General features: G+C 43.4%; 1 protein-coding gene across 1 annotated transcript in view; it reads left to right on the forward strand.

Moving 5' to 3' along the window:
* Positions 1 to 15,152, forward strand: part of LOC124721262 (WASH complex subunit 4) — a 178,161-nt gene that overhangs the window by 18,271 nt on the left and 144,738 nt on the right. Inside the window, exons 4-5 of the mRNA XM_047246139.1 lie at positions 9,922 to 10,112; positions 12,824 to 13,048. Coding sequence (XP_047102095.1) covers positions 9,922 to 10,112; positions 12,824 to 13,048 — 416 coding nt within the window. The remainder of the gene's footprint in view (positions 1 to 9,921; positions 10,113 to 12,823; positions 13,049 to 15,152) is intronic.

The following is a 15,152-nucleotide window of genomic DNA, read 5'->3' on the forward strand; positions in this document are numbered from 1 at the left end:
TTTATGTTTTCATGTATGGAGTTCATGTGACGTAAAAATTCTTGGAGACTGTCAAAACCATGAGGCCACACTATAAAAGTGTCATCAACGTATCACCAAAATACTGTCAGTTTAAAAGTGGCAGAGTCGAGTGCTCTCTCCTCAAAATCTTCCATAAAAAGATTTGCCACTAGGGGAGACAAAGGACTCCCCATGACGACACCGTCAGATTGTTCGTTAAATTCGTTGTTAAATATAAAATATGTAGAGGAGAGAGTGTGTGCTCAAACAATGCTGTAATGTCTGCACCAAACATATTTCCAATGAGGTGTAGTGAGTCCACAAGAGGCACCTTTGTGAAAAGAGAAACCACATCAAGACTGACCAATAAGTCGTTACTTTTCAGCTGTAGTGACTGAAGTTGGCTGATAAAATCACTGGAATTCTTTATGTGATGTGCACACTTGCCTATCACTGGTTTCAGCAAAGATGCCAGAAATTTTGCTAGGTCGTAAGTGGCTGCTCCAATATTACTCACCATTGGACGTAACGGCACATTTTCCATGTGGATCTTAGGCAGTCCATATAGCCTAGGTGGAACTGAACTGTTTGGTTTCAGTCTCTTGATGACCTCCTTCGGTAGAGAACTATTTGATAAAAGTTCTACTGTTTTTCGCACCACCCGGCTCGTGGGATCCTTATCGATTTTGCGATATGTTGAGTCACATAATAAAACATTCATCTTATTAATATAATCATCCCTTGGTATGAGGACAGTAGTGTTTCCTTTGTCAGATTTTAAGACTAGTGTATCCACATCTGCTCGTAAGTAACGGAGGGCTCCATGGGTGAGATGTTACTCTTCATTGGTGCACCTCTGGTCATCACATGGCAAGACTCTCGGCGAACTTCCTCCGCTTCGTCTGTATCAAGACGGCGTACAGCCTCTTCAATGGCACTGACAAAATCCACTAGTGGCGGTAAAGCAGGCGTGGGAGCAAAATTCAGTCCTTTTGCTAGCACAGACACAGTAGCGGTGTACAGAAAGCCCACTCATACAGACCTGTATCTGAAAGCTACTATTTGCTACCATCTAGCACAAACAATGGGCGTTCTCAAAACCTTAGTCCACCGTGCCCATACCATCTCTGATGCTGACAGTCTTCAAGCGGAACTGGAACACCTGAAAAAAGCATTTCTGAAGAATGGCTTTTCAACTAGGCAAGTGCACAGACTGATGCAGACCTACAAATGACGGAACGAGGAAGAGGCCTTCAGGTCGACTGCTTATCTACCATTTATTGGGAATATTTCTTCACAGATAGGCAGAATATTGAGAAAGTATCAAGTGAGAGTCATCTTTCGGCCTCCTTCCAAAATTTCATCACTGGTGGGATCCATTAAAGACAACCCGGGCCTGCGTAAATCAGGTGTTTACAAGATTCCGTGTGAATGCGGCAAAACATATATAGGGCAAACAACACGAACTGCGCATGAACGCATTGTGGAACACGAATGACATACTCGCCTTCTCCGACCCACCAAGTCCGCAATTGCTGGACATTGTATTTCCACAGACCACTCCATGAATTACGACGACACACAAATTTTGGTCCATACATCAAACTTTTGGAGCTTGATTATCAATGAATCTGCGGAAATAAGATTGTCTGACAATGAGACTCTCATCAATCGTGATAGCGGTTATCAGCTAAACTCTGCTTGGAATCCTGTAATATAGAAACTTTGTAGTCAACGTAGTTATCTGCATAAAGATGAAAATCGACCTGATATCAATACGCCAAGCTTTCACTGTGGAGGGCTCAAGGCGCAGTGCACAGAGTTGTTATGAACGTGCACCCTGATCAGTGCATGCGCAATGTCACCTCAGTATGGCTTTAAATAGCAGAGCTCAGCACGCACTCGCCAGTACCACTACAGTGGTACTCACCTGAAGATGGCCAGAAGACTCTGTGCCGAAATGTTGTGGCAGGACGTTACTGACATCCGGCAATTCTCCTGTGTTTTTATGGAACAATCAGTATGCCGGGAAAGCTTTATACATCAGTCCAAAGGTTATGTCTGGTTATGCCATCATCCAGGCAAATGGATGCTTGAAATATGCACTGTACCGTGGAGACAGACCATTGCAGCCACTGTAATGCCACGGGGGACATTCACCTAGGCTTCCATAGGGCCTGTAGTAATCAAAAGCATCCTGTTAGCTGTGGGCAGTGTTAACCACGTTACAGACCAGCTCCATCTCTTTATGCCAGATGGCATCTCCCAACAGTATAACTGTCCATATTCCATGTTACAAGGCAGAATTATTCTACAGTGGCTTGAGGAACTTGATAGTGAACTCATATCGGTGTCTTGGCCACTAAACCCCTCTGAACTGAATGCAATGCAACACACATTGGATGCAATTGGGCCCCACTTCCATTCTCACAAACCACTGGCCTGTAATTTAGAGGAATTGTGTGAGGTAGGGCTTAGAAATCTGGTCCGACATACCTCTGGAAGAGGATGGAGGACATATTGAACCCATACCGTACAGAATTGCTGCTGTATTAAGTTCTGTAAGTGGCGCAGCCTGCTATTAAGCAGGTTGTCATATTGTTTTGGCTCATCAGTGTATGCCGCGGGCTACGCGTGAAACTTGCCCGCACGCGTTCAACCGTTTCTTCGCTTACTGCAGGCCGACCCGTTGATTTCCCCTTACAGAGGCATCCAGAAGCTTTAAACTGCGCATACCATCGCCGAACGGAGTTAGCAGTTGGTGGATCTTTGTTGAACTTCGTCCTGAAGTGTCGTTGCACTGTTATGACTGACTGACTGTGAGTGCATTTCAAGCACGACATACGCTTTCTCGGCTCCTGTCGCAATTTTGTCTCACTGCGCTCTCGAGCGCTCTGGCGGCAGAAACCTAAAGTGCGGCTTCAGCCGAACAAAACATAATGAGTTTTTCTATGTATCTGTAGTGTGTCGTGACCATATTTCAATGAATGGAGCTACAGTGAATTTATGAAATCGCTTCAATCATTTGTAATAGCCCTGTATGTGAGCCTTTCAATTGCAGGAAGTAAGCTCACCCAACTTGTTTTTACATGCCCGAGTAGATCTGTGTGTCATATGCAGGAAATCACAAAAATCCTTTAGTGGTGCTCTACGAGCAGTATAAATTGAAAAGTGAGTATACATTTTAATAATTATAATTTAAATATGTTGTGAAATTACGTCTGTTCCTCATTGGATTGCATTACGTAATACATGAACTGGGCAACCTACCCCTACCTATTTAGTTTGTTTTCCACCCTTTTCTCGTTTCCCCCCCGCCCACTTTCTCGTTTCCCCCCCGCCCACTTTCTCGTTCCCCCCCCCCCCCCCCCGCCCACTTTCTCGTTTCCCCCCCGCCCCACTTTCTCGTTTCCCCCCCGCCCACTTTCTCGTTTCCCCCCCGCCCACTTTCCTCGTTTCCCCCCCCCGCCCACTTTCTCGTTTCCCCCCCGCCCCACTTTCTCGTTTCCCCCCCCGCCCACTTTCTCGTTCCCCCCCCCCCACTTTCTCGTTCCCCCCCACTTTCCTCGTTCCCCCCCCCCACTTTCTCGTTCTCCCCCCCCACTTTCTCGTTCCCCCCCCCCCACTTTCTCGTTTCCCCCCCCCACTTTCTCGTTTCCCCCCCCCCCACTTTCTCGTTCCCCCCCCCACTTTCTCGTTTCCCCCCCCCGCCCCTTTCTCGTTTCCCCCCCCCCGGCCCTTTCTCGTTTCCCCCCCCCCGGCCCTTTCTCGTGTCACCCCCCCCGCCCTTTCTCGTGTCACCCACCCCCCGCCCTTTCTCGTGTCACCCCCCCCCCTTTCTCGTGTCACCCCCCCCCCCGCCCTTTCTCGTGTCACCCCCCCGCCCTTTCTCGTGTCACCCCCCCCGCCCTTTCTCGTGTCACCCCCCCCCCGCCCTTTCTCGTGTCACCCCCCCCCGCGCTTTCCTCGTGTCACCCCCCCCCGCCCTTTCTCGTGTCACCCCCCCCCCCCGCCCTTTCTCGTGTCACCCCCCCCCCCGCCCTTTCTCGTGTCCCCCCCGCCCTTTCTCGTGTCCCCCCCCCGCCCTTTCTCGTGTCCCCCCCGCCCTTTCTCGTGTCCCCCCCCGCCCTTTCTCGTGTCCCCCCCCGCCCTTTCTCGTGTCCCCCCCCGCCCTTTCTCGTGTCCCCCCCCCGCCACTTTCTCGTGTTCCCCCCCCCCGCCACTTTCTCGTGTTCCCCCCCCCCGCCACTTTCTCGTGTTCCCCCCCCCCGCCTCTTTCTCGTGTTCCCCCCCCCCCCGCCTCTTTCTCGTGTTCCCCCCCCCCCCCCCGCCACTTTCTCGTGTTCCCCCCCCCCCCCCCGCCACTTTCTCGTGTTCCCCCCCCGCCACTTTTTCGTGTTCCCCCCCCCCCCCGCCACTTTCTCGTGTCCCCCCCCGCCACTTTCTCGTGTGTCCCCCCCCGCCACTTTCTCGTGTGTCCCCCCCCGCCACTTTCCTCGTGCCCCCCCCCCCCGCCACTTTCTCGTGTCCCCCCCCCGCCACTTTCTCGTGTCCCCCCCCCCGCCACTTTCTCGTTCCCCGCCCCCACTTTCTCGTTCCCCGCCCCCACTTTCTCGTTCCCCGCCCCCACTTTCTCGTTCCCCCCCCCCCACATTCTCGTTCCCCCCCCCACTTTCTCGTTCCCCCCCCCCACTTTCTCGTTCCCCCCCCCCACTTTCTCGTTCCCCCCCCCCCACTTTCTCGTTCCCCCCCCCCACTTTCTCGTTCCCCCCCCCCCCCAATTTCTCGTTCCCCCCCCAATTTCTCGTTCCCCCCCCCCAATTTCTCGTTCCCCCCCCAATTTCTCGTTCCCCCCCCCAATTTCTCGTTCCCCCCCCAATTTCTCGTTCCCCCCCCAATTTCTCGTTCCCCCCCAATTTCTCGTTCCCCCCCAATTTCTCGTTCCCCCCCCCCACTTTCTCGGCCCCCCCCACTTTCTCGGCCCCCCCCCCACTTTCTCGGCCCCCCCCACTTTCTCGGCCCCCCCCCCCCCACTTTCTCGGCCCCCCCCCCACTTTCTCGGCCCCCCCCCCCACTTTCTCGGCCCCCCCCCCACTTTCTCGGGCCCCCCCCACTTTCTCGTTTCCCCCCCCACTTTCTCGTTTCCCCCCCACTTTCTCGTTTCCCCCCCACTTTCTCGTTTCCCCCCCACTTTCTCGTCCCCCCCCCCACTTTCTCGTCCCCCCCCCACTTTCTCGTCCCCCCCCCCACTTTCTCGTCCCCCCCCACTTTCTCGTCCCCCCCCCCACTTTCTCGTCCCCCCCCCACTTTCTCGTCCCCCCCCCACTTTCTCGTCCCCCCCCCACTTTCTCGTCCCCCCCCCACTTTCTCGTCCCCCCCCCCCACTTTCTCGTCCCCCCCCCACTTTCTCGTCCCCCGCCCCACTTTCTCGTCCCCCGCCCCACTTTCTCGTCCCCCCCCCCCACTTTCTCGTCCCCCCCCCCACTTTCTCGTCCCCCCCCCCCCCCACTTACTCGTTCCCCCCCCCCCCCCCACTTTCTCGTTTTCCCCCCTTTTTCTTGGTTCCCCCCCTTTTTCTTCTAACACGTCTGAAGTTGGTGTTAGCATTACCACACCAAAAGCACAAGCTGTGTCACTAAGGCTGAATTCAGGAATTACTTTAGATACACACTGAGACTGTAATGAAGGTTTCATTGTCACACTCATTTAAATGTAATAAATTTCTTTGAATACTGCCTGTCATATCAAAATATTTGGGCAGAAATGGTAACATTTTTACATGCTTGTGAGTACAGGCATCTGTACGGATCCCAGGATAATTCACTTTGGTAGACTATTTCTGACATAGTGGTTTTTGAAATGTGATACGACATTGTTAACAATTGCCTCAGTTTTATGAAAACAGGACAGCTACCTAAACTGTGCTTTTTAATGTATGCATTGTACTTACCTACATACTTTGCAAAAGGCATCATGTTCATTTCTCCCATGTTTCATGCTTGGAAATTGACCCGTGTAGTCTTCTCAGAAGTGAATTTTAGGTTTGACAACATATTGATTTTAAAATTCCGTGTAATGATGTAACATGTAACTGTGCATCAGGTTCAGATTCAGAATTACCCTCCATACAAACCACAGAACAAGAGATACAAACATGAAGCAGGTACCAGAAGTATAGGAACCAGAAACTACAAAATTCTCGGAGAATTTATTAGTGTTCTGCTTCCGCTGTCACTGTTAGTGCAGGATCAGTGATATTTTACTCTTGGATCGAGGCTATTGATACAATACAGACTGTTTCAACAGCCACAGTTTTTGCCATCTCCAAGCTTCTCTCACAAGGAGGGGTGAAATACTTGAACAGCAGTTAACGCTGAAACTCAAGTTAATAAAAAGAAAATATTTTAAAACACTCACTGCTTTTATGGTCTTCTACTCTTCATCTTGGGCATTTGTCTTCTAGCATTAAATTTTGGATTGTCCACAAAATTCATGAAATGGCAACCAGAATTATACAACTAGCATCAAAGTGCACTGTGTCAGACTGATGCTATACGCACTGAACTGTCTCACTATCGTTAATCTGGTTACCATTGTAATGAATAGTAGGTGAACTAACTCATCCAGTTATTGACGATAAAGCTCCTGCACAAGGGCCCACCAGTGACAGTGGCTTTGCTGTGAGATAGCCAGCAGTTTAAAGATACATTGCTATTCAGTCTGTTTTCAGCCTCTCATCCTGGCCCACATCCTCCACATGTGAGAAAAAGTGATGAAATTCAGTTTGTTGCAGAATCCTTGAACATATTCTTAATTTGAATATAATAAACTTTCTTGAGACTGAGAAGCTTATGTCCATGAATCAGCATGGTTTTAGAAAACATCACTTGTGTGAAACTCGGCTTGCCCGTTTCTCATATGATATACTGCGAACTATGGCTGAAAGGCAACAGGCAGATGCCATATTTCTAAATTTCTGGAAGGCATTTGGCATGGTGCCCCACTGTAGGCTGTTAATGAAGGTACAAACATAGGAATAAGTTCACAGATATGTGTATGGCTAGAAGACTTCTTAAGTAATAGAACCAAGTATGTTGTCCTTGATGGCAAGTGTTCGTCAGGGACAAGGTATTGTCAAGAGTTTCCCAGGGATTTGTGATAGGACCACTGTTGTTCTCTAAAATGATTTGACAGACAGGTTGGGCAGTAATCTACAGTTCTTTGCTGATGATGCTGTGGTGTACAGTAAAGTGTCGCAGTTGAGTGACTGTAGGAAGATACGAGACAACTTAGACAAATTTCCTGTTGATGTGATGAATGGATGCTAGCTCTGAATGTGAAAAAATGTGAATTAATGAGACTGGTAGGAAGAAGAAACCTGTGATGTTCAGATACATCATTTTTAATGTCCTGCTCGACACAGTCAAGTCATTTAAATACCTGAGTGTAAGATTGCAAAGCGATATGAAGCAGGTGAGAATGGTGATATGGAAGGCGAATGGTTGACTTCAGTTTATTGGATACAAGCAAGATAACATACGAGGGTCATTTCAAAAGTCCTGCACACTGTTGCTGTGGTTTGATAAAGTTCAAATTCTAAATCTACATTGATACTTCGCAATCCACCATACAGCACATGGCGGAGCTCACCCCATACCACTACTAGTCATTTCCTTTCCTGTTCCACTCGCAAATAGAACAAGGGAAAAACGACTGTCAATATGCCTTCGTATGAGCCCTAGTATCTTGTATCCTGTCTTTATGGTCTTCACACACAATGTATGTTGGAGGCAACAGAATCGTTTTGCAGTCTGCTTCAAATGCCTGTTCTCTAAATTTTCTCAGTAGTGTTCCTCGAAAATAATGTTGCCTTCCTCCAGGGATTCCCATTTGAGTTCCCAAAGCTTCTCCATAACACTTGCGTCAGTCGTAAGTGAGACATTAGGCGTGACTGTTGTATATGTGTTCTCTGGCTTGCACGGCTGAGTGTAAGTAATTGAATTTTAAATTGGAAGCCGAAACCGAGTCAGGCCGGATTACATGCAGTTACCAGTGTTTCTACATCAAAACTGAATCTCCACATGGAAAGAACCCAACAGAAATTTACAGTGCTTTGAGAGAGGTGTGTGGGAACAGCGTAATCAATCATAGCACAGTATCACAGTGGTCTGCATGTTTCCATGAAGGTCAGCTAAGCACTGAGGACAACCCGAGAAGTGAAAGGCCATCAGCTGCAACAAGCTACACCTCTCAAGTTATTGTTAATGACATTTTGTGAGACGATCAATGAAAAAGTGACGAAATTCAGATGAGGGCAGAATGTGTGTGACTTCAATTTATAGATTCATGACTGAAAAGTTAAAGATGAGAAAAGGTGCTACTAGATGGGTTCCACATGATTTGAGTGAAGAGCATAAAGATCACAGAAGAATTGCAGATGAACAGCTCCAACATTATCAAACAGGAAGAGAACAGTTTCGGGAAGGGGTTGTTGCACTTGATGAAACCTGGGTACGAGGTTTTGAGGCATAACTGAAGACTCAGTTAACACAGTGGCAAAGTTCCAAAATGCCACACCTGCAAAAATTCCACCACCAACTATCAGAGGTGAAACTGATGTTGCCTTTGTGTACGACATGAACAGAGTTGTAGCTGCAAATAGTACACTGCAAGGGACGTCTACAATAGCTGTGTAGTACAAGCTGTTTTGGCAGAATTTTTTGCTCCTGAGCATTCGTTGAAGAACACCTGGCTTGCTTGCAGCTGGTATCCTCATTTTGCACAATACTGCAAGACCAGGTATTGCTGTACCAGTGAGAGACATGTGTGACAAATATGGATGGGAAATATTTCCTCACCCACCATACATTCCTGATATGAGCATACCAGACTTTAATATGTTCCCCAAACTGAAGGAACAAGAGTGTACGCCTTTACTGTCTCCCTTGTTTCTTAGGGTGTAAACTAGATGGTGCTGCCACCCTGCCAGATAATCAGCTTGCTTTTTCGGATAATATTACTGCAAGAGTTCAAAGTTATGATGCAGAGGTATCAGGGTACCGGTGATATTAGAGCACTGGAGCAGATGAGATATTCAGATCATGGAGTTCTTAATGTGCTCTGGTTCCATGAATACACTACAAACCAACCACTACTGGTGCATCCAAAACACCCTCCTTCACCTACAGCATCTAGGTAGGATGATGCTTTTGCCGGCCGGGGTGGCCGATCGGTTCTAGGCGCTACAGTCGGGAACCACGTGACCGCTACGGTCGTAGGTTCGAATCCTGCCTCGGGCATGGATGTGTGTGATGTCCTTAGGTTAGTTAGGTTTAAGTAGTTCTAAGTTCTAGGGGACTGTTGACCTCAGCAGTTAAGTCCCATAGTGCTCAGAGCCATTTGAACCATTTTGATGACGCTTTTTTGCTGGATTCCCAGGTGTAGAGGAACATGTCCACACTGGACACAGTTCCCTGCCACATAGATTTCTCCTCTGGTGAGAGGACCCACCAGCGTGTGGTGCTTGTGGTTTATCCCTGTCAGCATGCCGCATTTCAGTCAGTATGTTATTTGCTGACAAAAGGGTGGTACCACAATTACATATGGACTTGAGCTCTATTGTAGGTGACTATGATACATACAAGTGTAGTGTAAATTACAACATTCTGTGAGATTTCAAGGCTGTTCATTAAGTTACTATCACTGACTTCAACTGGGATCAGAGTGGCTGGGCGTCTCCCCTTACTTTTTACACACACACACACACACACACACACACACACACACACACACACACACACACTATTTCATTATTATATTCTGTTCAATCAACTCACTGTGACACTTCATTTCATTATTTTAGACTTTGATGTGAAATGAAGACCATTCACAACTGAAATGTTTTCTCAACCTCTTTTGCAGTTGAAGAAGGGACAAAGAATGAAGCTGCACAGTTGATGATTAGCCGTCTTTTACCCGATCTACAAAGTTTATCATGCTTTTTGAAACGTTGTGAGCAAGTTGAAGTAAATATTATACAGCAAATTGCAGCACTGTATCCAACTACAAAGGATGTACCTCAGGTTATAAATGCAACAGACATCCACTTTCAGGTAGAGTACATAGGAAAATATATTAATTTATAGGGATTTAAGAAAGAAAGAAAAATTATTGCAGACTGAAGTAAAAGAACAAAAGTTTTCTGCCTAGTCTGTCTTATAGGTTATGAGCCTAGGTATGGTGGATAGCTATTCTGTTATAACAGAAAAGCATATGTATATTATATGTACAGAAACTTCAAATTGCACATTTTAATATTCTGTGCTATCCTAAATATTTTACAGGTTTGCCTTTCATCAGGAATGTGAAGTGATATTCCCTCTGAAATAAACTGCTGTGCTGTTATAAAATTTTAATGGACATTACAGTTAAGAAATGAAAAATAAAATCATTTTTGAAGATTGTAGTAGTTGACAGTACAGATTTTTTTATTTGTGCATGGTCTGTACTAATGCGAAATGTCCTATAGGTTTCATATAGTACAATACTAATAGTCCCTGTACAAGACTACATTTTCAGTTAGTTTCTCAAAGATTAGTGAAAGATCCAGTTTTCAATCCAAATAATGTAAAAACTTCATTTTAAATTTTACACTTCACGTGAAATGTTGTCAGATATGCAGATTTCAAATTCAGATCATATATAGTTTTGTATAAATCACAAGAAGTCTTAAATGAAGCTAAAGTTAATCTTACTAATTGCACATATGTGAATATATCTTTCAGTTTATTAAAGTGAATGATTTTTGATAAGCCATTGTCCTGTTGTGTATGCAGAAAGAATAATGTACAGTAGTGTCAGTAGGAAGTATTACTGAGAACTGACTTACTGTAATAGGCATGAAGTTTATGTGCATTTGATGCATGCAACATTGTTACAGTGAGAAAATACTTCTTCAGCATTTGCAAAAGAGATGATGTTTGCAATGATAAATATAAAATTGTTCAGTGCTACAATTTTTTTAGTGTAATGACAATTAAATGGTATTTTTGGAAATATTGAAAAATTTTAATATAAATTTGTTTTTTATTCATGTTTCTTAGTTTCTGAAATTGTGACAGTATGTCTAGAATTCAAATTCCAGTTCATCTGTGTGGCTTTAGGTTTTTTGTGATCTGTGTAGATTATTCACAGTGCATTTCCTTCCACATAATCTAAAACATAGATATCACTCCATTTATAACATCTCCACTGTCAGTGCCTCATTAAAACAGAAATACATAACACATTAATTGAAATAAGTGTTAGGGTATTATTCCAGGACTGAACAACTTAAGGTTTCATCATGTGGGGTATTGTATTTTTCTCATAAAGCATATATTTTTTTGTTTTAAAGAACAATTCTTCTACAAAAAAAAATTATAAAATTTATGTACTAGAATAAAATTCATACTGTAAATGGAAATTCATATCCTTAAAGAATTCTGAATGCGGGATATATAGTATTAGGTGGCTAGTTTTCTTGTCTGGCAGGTCTATGGAACACTCTTCATGTTTTCTGGTGTCCAGGGTGATGTCAGCAGCAGAAATGGAACACAGAAGAATTTACATATAGTAACTGTCACTTTTGGGTTTCTAGTAAAGACTGGCTCATGGGAATGTTACACTGACTTCACTGAAATCATTATTTCAGAAAAGACACTGCAGCATTTTAAAAGTGCACCATTAAACAAAAAGAAATAATTGCAGTTTTGTTCATTAATGTAGTACTGGCATGAAATTTCTTCATAAAACACAATGTGAAAGAAAAAGTATCTTACAAGGCATTAAAAATTCGGAATTGTTTCCTTCTTTATATTTATAAGAGCATTTAAATGCAAATTCTAGTAATGCTTGGGCTTGTTGCAGAATGTGCCTAGAATAATTCTGATTTTTGTTAACAGTAATTGTTATTACAATTTAATTTGTACTACTGATATTTATCATTTTGCCAGTAGTACAGTAAATAAATTATTTGTAAATATGAATGCTAGAGTTCTGACTACAGAGAAATTTTTCATGGCCTCGTCCATTTGTCAAAAAGAGAAGTGAAAGATAGTACTTTCAGTACTTGCTAATAGTCTCTAGTTACTGATGCAATTACAGATGAATCTAGTACCTTTTGACAGGCTGTAATTGTTTTACATTATCTCAAAATAATGAATGTTGTATATCTGTCTTTCGACTTCAAGCAAAGTGTTAAACTTTTTATGCTCAAGACATAGTAGACTGAAAGAAAGAATGATTTTGGCATGATTTCAGATCAATACTGCTTGTTTCCTTTCCCATTTTGCCTCATATAAGGATGAAGGGATGAGAGCTATCTATACCCATATCTTTGGATTTTGGAGGCAACTCTCATACAAAATGAGTTGTGAAGCATGTCAGGGTAGGTGAATCAGCAGGAAGGTATTCTTAAATACCAGTGCTATCTACGCTCATGATTTGGTCAGGCAGGTAGTTTTTAATGTCAAGGCGTACATTATGATATATACACTTTGAAATGAAATATTTATTTAATGAAAGGAGCAATTTTGTTGCCACTTTCCTGTGGAGAAATAGATTTACATATAAATTCAGAAGTTACTTGATACAAAGAAAGAGGTGTGTGTGTGTGTGTGTGTGTGTGTGTGTGTGTGTGTGTGTGTGTGTGTGTGTGTGTGTGTGTGTGTGTGTGTGGGGGGGGGGGGGGGGGGGGCTTGCATGTGTGCGTCTTCTGAAGTCTTTGAAGAACTTCATAAGTACACTTAAATGACAGACACTCAAATCATTATTTATCTTTCAGGATGTTTTTGAGCATTTAGGAGATCTCCTTTTGATTTTGGTGACTCTGGATGAGATTATAAGTACCCAGAGTACTTTACATAATCATTGGAGCCTGTTCAAACGCACGATCAAATCTGTGCACCATGATCCAACAAAATTTGGTGTTCCTCCAGAAAAACTCAAGACCTTTGAGAAAATGTTGTGTGAACTGGAAAACCAATTACTCACAGGAAAAATATTTCAGGTAACAGCAGCATACAATATTAAAATGTTTGTGATATTAACTAGTACAAAGCTAGCCCACATAATAATAGCATTTATTTTCGTACATTGAGTAGTTGTTTATGCAGTGACTTCTACCACTCCTTATGCCAAAAATTTCGGAGGGGCATTTCACAGGTGCATATTTTTGCGTAACATTACATTCATTGGAGACATTCATAAGACAGAGGAACACTTATTTATCAAATAAGATTTTGTCTTTAGAACAGTAAAAACAGTCTTAGTTGCACATGATAGGTTTATTTAAACTTCACATGTGACATGTTTTACTCTTCTTGACATCATCAGACAATCTGGGGAAATTACAAACTGGTATCAGTTATAAATTGCTATTAAAGGCAATAATAAATGAATAAATTAAGAATAGCAAGAGGAAGACATTCACAGATTGGACTATGGAGCACAGGGCCGCATTTGTGTTTCAGGGGTTGGTGAGGGACATAAATTCAACTCATAAAATATTGCACCACAACTCAGTTTACTGATAAAAATTCTTGCTAATCATAATTGAGGCATTGTAATTGAGAGTTTCATAGAAATGGGAAGTAACAGCCAGATAGCCACTGTCAATACTTCATTACATCGCCTAGAAGCAACACGAAAAAAGGTAATGACAGTAGGAAAAAGAAAGCTGCTAAAGCATGGAAGAGGTACCTAACTTACACAGATAGGTATGTTCAGTGAGCAGAGAAAACTAAGGAGTTCAAAATATATAACCATATAATGGCTAGGCTAATACATCTTTGGCAAATTAAAGGGCACTAATAAGCGTAAAGAAAGAGCTAAAATGTTCAGTAAAAGTATGAAGCAACGAAGCCAGAAGCAATGCTAAACTGGCAAACTAACTGTAATGATGATAACTTACATATGAAGAAACTGCCCCTTGAACACAAATATGGTCTGTTCACAATATTGTGAGTACATGCTGTTGTGCCAAAAACTAGACTGCCAAGCAAGTGTCAAGGCCCTGTGGAGCTGTAGCAAGAAAAGGCCCTCAAGGTGGTGTGCTAAAACATAACTGATGGCTAAGGCTTAAACATAATAATTAATAAGTATACAGGTAGCAACCCAATTTAAAGATACACATCGTTATATCCAAAAATGTTTAATGCTTCAAAAAGACCTGATCATTTATTAGATTCAGAGATTTGAAATAGATATGCTTAGAAATTTCAAACTCTTCCAATAAATTCAATTTCTTTCATTTGTTGGCCACATGAAGGATTTTAAGGTTTAGATTTGGGGCCAATGGCCAGAAGATTTGAGGTGCTGGGCAAAGGGGGAAAATTTTTTCACCTGGCCCTTTTCACCCCCACCGGGAGATGCTTGCTAAACCTAACAGGAAAAGATCTCCCTGTTTGACCGATATACTTGGTGGAACATTCTGTACACCTAATTTTTTAGACACCTGACTTAAGAGAATAAATTCCTGATAGGTTACTCATTATGGGGGAACGTGTATTGCATGGGAGAGCTCTTTGAAAAAACGAGTTTAACATTAATATACTGAAATAGCTTAGCCAAGTTGTAGAAAAATGGCCCAAGAAACGGAATAGCCACACATGTGCTTTTGCGCACTGCGGATGTAAGTGGAGACTACAGCATTTTTTTGTTCTTTGTATAAACAGTCCATCAGCGAAGGGCTGTAACCTTTTTTACATGCTACAAAGTTCAGATTGTCTAACTATTTATTGATTTGTGTTATACCAGCTCTAAAACAGCTGAGACAGTTGTGCCAAAATATGACTGACTTGAGTTGATGTTTTGAATGTAAAGTTGGAGACTCAACATTCCCCTTGTGTGTCATAAACGGATTTGAGACAGCGGTTGGCAGGAAATACAATATTCTTGTTTGAAATAATCCAGTGCAAAAACTTTTCTTACTTACATAGCCTCTTTTTCGTAAATTTAAAAACCGTCATTGTTCTTGTCGAATACAAGAAATTAATGAAATTGTAAAAGGTTTATCAACCTGAAATGCCACAGAGGATAATTGGCCCATAGAAAGGCACAGTAAGTGTTAAATATCATGCACCTATCACTGAATGCCTTTTAAGACAAATTTA

Source organism: Schistocerca piceifrons, chromosome X (genome assembly GCF_021461385.2).
Source record: "Schistocerca piceifrons isolate TAMUIC-IGC-003096 chromosome X, iqSchPice1.1, whole genome shotgun sequence".
NCBI lineage: Eukaryota > Metazoa > Arthropoda > Insecta > Orthoptera > Acrididae > Schistocerca > Schistocerca piceifrons.